The sequence below is a fragment of the Microtus ochrogaster genome, unplaced genomic scaffold, assembly GCF_000317375.1.
Source record: "Microtus ochrogaster isolate Prairie Vole_2 unplaced genomic scaffold, MicOch1.0 UNK8, whole genome shotgun sequence".
NCBI classification, from domain to species: domain Eukaryota; kingdom Metazoa; phylum Chordata; class Mammalia; order Rodentia; family Cricetidae; genus Microtus; species Microtus ochrogaster.
This window is the reverse complement of record NW_004949106.1, coordinates 3620616-3627863: the sequence shown is the minus strand read 5'-3', so window position 1 is coordinate 3627863 and position 7248 is coordinate 3620616. Positions and strand designations below refer to the sequence as shown.

At 38.2% G+C, this 7248-nt stretch overlaps 1 protein-coding gene across 1 annotated transcript in view; it reads right to left on the bottom strand.

The window, feature by feature from the left end:
• Boll (boule homolog, RNA binding protein) overlaps positions 1 to 7248 on the bottom strand; it is a 58993-nt gene that overhangs the window by 38991 nt on the left and 12754 nt on the right. The window contains exons 4-5 of the mRNA XM_013353470.2: positions 4990 to 5133; positions 2287 to 2378 (exon numbers count right to left, since the gene is read on the bottom strand). Coding sequence (XP_013208924.2) covers positions 2287 to 2378; positions 4990 to 5133 — 236 coding nt within the window. The remainder of the gene's footprint in view (positions 1 to 2286; positions 2379 to 4989; positions 5134 to 7248) is intronic.

The following is a 7248-nucleotide window of genomic DNA, read 5'->3' as shown; positions in this document are numbered from 1 at the left end:
TTCGAAAGCCCAACAACTCCTCCAACAGGGCCACACCTCCTAATCATTTCAATAGTACCACTACCTGGTGGCAAGCATTCAAATACACGATGAGCCCATTCTCTTTCAAACCACTGCATTCTATTGCCTGGACGCCACAGGCCTGCAGCCATATAATACAAAATGCATTAGTTCAACTTCAAAAGTCCCCATAGTCTATGACTGTCTCAACACTGTTTGAAAGTCCAAAGTGCAAAGACTCTTCTGAGACTCAAGGCAATCTCTTAACTGCAATCTTGTAAAATCAAAATCAAAAGCCCTATCACATGCGTCCAACAACAATGGCACAGAATACGTTACCATTCTAAAAGGTGGAATAGGGCATAGAGTGAGGAAACACTGGACCACAGCAAACCCAAAACCATCAGGGAAAGCTTCAAATCCTGCCTCTCCATGTCTGATGTCAAAGTGCTCTTCAGACCTCAACTACTTTCAGCTCTGTTGACTGCAACACACTTCTCTTTTGGACTGGTTCTATACCCTCCCTGTCTTTCCTCAGCAAGTATCCCATAACTCTGGCATCTCTGACATATTGAGTCTTCAACGAAATCCAGGCTTCACCCAATGACCTATCTGGGCCTACATGCAGGGACACCCCTGACATATACCTGGCCTCAGCAGCTTTTTTTAGACACAGAGGAAGATTCCACAACCTTTTTCTTGTATTCCTGACTCTAAACCTAGAACCATGGGGCTAAATCTGCCAAGCTCTGCTGCTTGCTGGGTCTGCAACTTAATCCCCTCTTCCAAATACATCTGCACCAGCTTTTTGTTGTCTATGGTTTCTTTTACTGCCTAAGTTTTTCTTTAGTTTCTTTCCACAAGTAGGAAAATTAACTGGGTGGGATCTTCAGGGCACCACTCCCTTTGTCCACTGAACATCAGGCTTTCCTTAAACTTGAGTCCCTCGAGCACTGGACAGACCTCCATTACATTTCCCAGAGCTTCTTTCTCCATAAACCACATTTTATACTTTTCCTTGCTCAGCTTGCTTCCTTTCAGTATACATCTGCAGTAAGAGTCGCTGCTGATAACTTTACGACAGAGTCAAATCTAGGGTGTCCTGAAAGTTCCTCTGCCAAAGCCAGTACTTGAACACTCTTCAGTTTAGCTTCAGGAATTTTTTTTGGGGGGGGGGCAAGGGCAAAAAGCAGCCTTTTTTTTTGCCCAAATATCACAAGAGCAATCTCGTGGCCCCTTACTAATTTTCTTCCCCTCTGAAACCTTTTGAGCCAGGTGTTATAATCTACATTGTTGTTCCTACTAGGATGCCCATAAGCCCTGCTGAAAACATTCAACTGCTTTCCTGATCCAAGGTCCCAAAGACCACATCCCACCAACAAGCATTAGGTCCCAGCAAAACCTACTCCCTGGTGCCAGCTGTTGTCTTAATCATTGCTCTACAGCTATCAAGAGACACCATGACCATGGCAACTCTTAGGAAGGAGAACATGTGAGTGGGTCTGGCTTATAGATTCATCATGGTGGCACACAGGCGGACATGGTGCTGGAGGAGGAGCTGAGAGTTTGGGCTTTTGAAGTGACAGACTTCCTCCAACAAGGCCGTAGTGCCAAATCTTTCCCAACACCACCCGTCTGGGAACCACGCATTCTAACATATGAGCGATTACGGGGCCACTCTTTCAAATCACCACAAGTTTTTTTTTTTTGGTTTTTCGAGACAGGGTTTCTCTGTAGCTTTGGAGCCTGTCCTGGAACTCCCTTGGTAGACCAGGCTGGCCTCGAACTCACAGAGATCCGCCTGCCTCTGCCTCCCGAGTGCTGGGATTAAAGGCGTGCACCACCACCGCTCGGCTCACCACAAGTTTTTTGATTTGACAATTTATCATTCTTATTAGACTGGCATTTTTCATTTGTTCCTTGAGTAGATTCTGAATCACAGATCACAGACATTCTTTCAGATCAGCAATTTTCTGATAAATTCTCTTATAGATTAAAAAAAATACACAATTCCAGAAGTATCTGCTGTTTCAGCTTCTGCTTCTTTAGCTAATTTCCACTCAACATTTTTGTCATATTATACTGAACGGCCCCTTGGTCCATGTAAAAGCAGGTTTTTAAGATTAAGAAATATAGAACCCCCTTTTGCTCACACACACAGCAAATGTAAGGAAAAAAAGAGGGCATAGAATTCTTTACTAAGAAAAAGACAAAATATATTAGCATACAAAACTTAACCCAACAAAACAGTTCATTATTCTACATATTACGTGAACTGATACGAACCCTTTGGATACTCCGGCTCTGTCATTAACAATCTTCACTTCTTTTACAGACCCATACTGGGAAAAAAATTTTCTTAAATCATTTTCATTTGTCTAGTGACATAAAAAGAAAACATTAAGAAACGTTTTAGTCACTAAAAGATGAAACAACTCCAATGTCTGCTGTGGACATAAAAACTATAGAAAATAAGTTAGAGGGTATCTCATCATTAAAAATAGGCAAAACTATTGTTACCAAACTCTATGTACTTTGCTTTACGTAGCAGCTAGGCAGCTACTTTCAACTGAATGTTCTATGACCGCAGAGAATACAACTATGTAAAGGACTCTTTTGGTGCCTGTAAGAATGTTAACGGGACTGTGTACACTAAAGCCATAGTTAGGCTGCATTACTATTGGCTCTAGTATTTGGGGAGGGCAGCTGTACATAAGTAAAAGCAAGTCACAATGGCCTAATCCAGTCAGTTTGAGGTAATCAACATAGTCTTAGGAAAGGAATATATTTCCCCCAAATACTTGAATTTGCCAAAGTAAGTTACAAAATGACTATAATATTTCAAATAACAAGATGTTTTCCCTGTACTAAACATAAATTTTAGATAACTACAGACATCACATTGCTACAACAAAATTAGTAAAACACACACAACGTTCAAGATGTGTACAAAGATGGTTGGGAATATCTGATTTTACTGAAATAGGTAGACAATAAGAGCTATTCCCAGAGTATTTATGTTGAATTCATGGCAATTTAATTTTGGATTCAGTAGCACCTGTTTGCTTCTAAGCATAACTTTAAGTTTACCTAAAGGAGAAACAAAACATGTCTTAGAGCACAGCCACTCACTTTGAGTTCAGCTGTTACCTCACTTAAATACACAATTTGCTATTTTGGATGATAGCATTGAGCCTGTTAAATTGGACAATGACAAACACTAAATCTAAGAATAAGTGAATTACTTTTATTATAACAATGGATGTTCTAAAAACGGAGTCAATGCTAAAATGAGAGCCGCTACTAGATATTCAGAAAAGTGAATCCAAACGATTCTCTGGAGAAGTCCGTCACTAACTCGCAGAGTAGGGAAGACAAAGTCAAGATGACTGAGCCTGCAGAGGCACAAGTGAGGGTTCAAAGTCTGTTTGCGACTATAGGAAATTACTGCCTCACAGGCAAATTTGTGGTTTTGAAAAAGACATGTCTGAAAGGAAGTGATTCTGTTACCTTAATGCTATGGCTGCGTAGGAAACAATGACCTCTAAGATTCATATTGGTCTGATGTGCTTTCGTGACTGACATGAAAATGTTTCTATTGAATACGTACTTTGAAAGTTTACTAAGATGTTTAATAGGAATGAATTCTAAGCATGAATACCTGTATTTTCCATAGCTACAATCTTTCAAAAGGTAAGAATTTTGTAAAGCATATTTATTCCTAGGGAAACAATCACATAATTAAGAATCATTATTTTGGCAAATGCACCAAGCATAGCATTTTTCTTAGGTGAAAGAAAAAGTAATTTTACCTAGATTGTAATAGGAGTATAAGTCCAAAATCACACACTATAGCACCTTTATTACAACAGGCGTCTCTCCCTATATTTCTAATATGTAAATTCAGAAATGCCTATATAAATTCACCTGGAAGAGGAATGTGTGCGTGTACACTGAATTTAGGGCCTCTACAAGCTAGACAAACCTCTCCCACCAAGTTAGCAACTCAGCTCAAGTAAGGGCATCTGACTAAAATATTCATGAACATATTTCCTGTTCATATCTACTGCTACGCCTCTTACACAGGAATACTGAAAATCACCTCAACTATGCTTTTCTCAAAGAGTGAAGTAGCTGATGAGCTGATTAAGCACACTTTTGCACAGATTCTCTATTTGGACCACAAGGTCTTTTAAATTAGTAGATTATAAATACTATCAAAGAAAGCTATTTGTAAGAAATTTAAGTCTAGGATATGGCTTACGAGTGCAAGATAAAGGTTCGGATAAAGATATAGAGTTTTGGGGCTGAAGCGATGGCCCATTAGTTACGAGCATCGCCAACTGTTCCAGATGTCCTGAGTTCAGTTCCCAGTAACCACAGGGAGGGTCACACTATCTATAATGGGATCTGATGCCTTCTTCTGGCAGCCAGGTGTATATGCAGATACAGTATCATAAACATAAAATAAATAAATCTTAAAAATTTCACGTATATATGGTTTTATAAGACTAAAACCTTTAGATTAAGTTTTCATTTGAAAATTGAAATAATCAATTATCTACGAGCATCATGTAAGAGAGCATAAATGAAGTATGCTGGAAAATGAACAATATTAAGCAATGAGTGAGAAAAGCAGATTACTTAAAAATAAGACATAAAAAATGAAAGGCATATTTCCATCTGTAAGAGACAGGAGATATAGCAATTAAAGAACCCTCACTTTCCTTGTATGTGCCATGGACAGGTATCCTGTAAACTAACCTACACAATCACTGTACCACTGGACAGGTACCCTGTAAACTAACCTACACAATCACTGAAAGGGTTATTTGCATTTAAACCAAGACAATGTGAAGCCTATTATCCAATACAATTGTAATTTTTATAGTTGTATAAAGAAATGACTGCTGAAAAATAAAATAGTTAATTCTAAAGAAAAACAAAACACTGTTCCTTGCCCACCGTGCTGCACCCACAAATAGATACCTTAAAGTCAATTCCTCCTACGAAGATGCGGTTAGGGATCACGGTTCCGTATCTCGGGGCACTTGTTTGGTTATTCAAAGGCACAGGCGATACAGGATTGGGGGATGGAGATAATGAATCTGTCTGTGTTTGATTTGTTGTCTGCTGTAAAATAAAGTCATTTTAAACTTTTAGCACTGGGCATGAGTTTTAATGCAGGTTCATTAAAACAGTCATTTAGGCAAGACATCATCTACTAGACTTGACCTTTATTCCAAAATTATGAAGACCACAGTTAGACTTCATAGTTTTTGTGGGAAGTAAAAATGAAACAAAGTACTTCATTCTAGAGAGGTGCTGTCTATTAGACAGACTACTCAGATGTACTTAAGATAATTATAAGGTATGAGATTGTTAAGGAAGTACACTAAATAGCCCGCAGCAGTGGGGCACACATTTAATCCCAGCGCTCTGGAGGCAGAGGCAAAAGGATCTGTGAGTTTCGAGGCCATCCTGTCTACAAGAGCCAGTTCCAGGACAGCCAGGGCTACGCAGAGAAAACCTGTCTCCAAAAAACAAAACAAAAACCTAAAAACCCCAAGAGCCAAAAACCAAGAGAAAAGGAAAAAAATGAAAAAAACTCTTAAATTCATAAAGAGGTCAGAAGGTAAGAAAGGACAACCAACCCAGGTCTGCGTGCTGCTCTGCCCCGGCCATTGCACAGGTGGTAAAGCTGGCCTGGCACTCAGTTAGGCAGTGCTGCTCTCTTGTTACAGAACACCAACATTAGACAAAGCCGCTAAATTATGATCCATCAAGATAAGCAGAAGCATTCTTTGATCATGTCTGAATACTGATAAAAACAAAAACACTGTCCAAACCATGACAACTGGCAAACATTGCTTTGTCCTGGATAATCTGAACAACCTTTTCTTCTTCATCAGTTTTACTTTTTAAATAACAATTTATGCAATTATAGAAATATTCCCATTACCTCAAAAAATGCATTCCAGGTAAAGCCCTTATCACTAAAATTCTGTCTATAAGTCTCAAGCCTGTATTGTATAAATCAAATTATTAGCGCCTGAGAGAACCCATGGTATAGTTTCTTTCTAGTTCCAATGACTTCACAGACACAACTCAATTACAGATGTGTTCTTGGTAGCATTTGGGTAGTATAAAGAGCCTTGCCAATTTAATAAACTTGGATAATTTTAGCCTGAAAAATCAAAAATTTAAATGCATGTATCTATTTGAGAATGTGACTGATATTTGAAGAAATTACATACCAAGCTGGGTGAAGTGGTGCATGCCTCCAACCCCTGCACTTGGGAGGCAGAACCAGGCAGATTTCTGTGACTTCAAGGCCAGCCTGGTTTGCATAGTTCTAGGCCAGTCAGGGGTAATCAGTGAAACATTTACATACCTAAATGTTATGGGAAAATTACATACCTAACATTTCCATGACAAAGAATTGAGCTCAGTATATATCCATTATGTTCATACTTCTAAATTGGAAGACTTAATATATCAATATCAGTGTATAAGGCTTTGCATAATGGCAATCAAGTAGATTTGTATTGTAAGATAAAAAAAGTCAAGAAATGTATTTTTAAAAAACTACTTCTATCTTTCTGGGAAGACTAAACAGATGTTTGAGACAATTTGGCATACTAAGTCTTTCAAAAGTATGAAAGTTTATAACTCGCCGAGAAACATCACAATGAAGTTTTAACTTAGATAATAGAATTGTTCTTTTCTGTATTTGTTCTTTTCCATTTTATTGGCTAACAAAACTACTATTTTAAATGTTCTGTAACTGGGGGCTGGAGAGATGGCTCAGTGGTTAAGAGCATTGACTGTTCTTCCAAAGGTGCTGAGTTCAATTCCCAGCAACCACATGGTGGCTCACAACCATCTGTAATAATGTCTGGTGCCCTCTTCTGGCCTTCAGACAAACAGACAGAATATTGTATACATAATGGATAAATATTAAAAAAAAAATAAATGTTCTGTAACTAAAATAAAAAAGGCAAATTCCCTGTTCTCATGAATATCATATCATAGTAGTACAAAATAACAAATATAACATATTGTATGTTAGAATATGGAAAAGAAATAGAGATGAACAGCAATATGCAATACTAATAGAAATAATAGAAGTCATTTCTATTTCAACAGAGGACATCTCTAGCTGTAAACAGTACCAGTGGTGTTCTAGAAAATATGGTACTACCAGAGAGCATCTTTAGCTTCAATACAGAAAACCTTGTCTCTCTG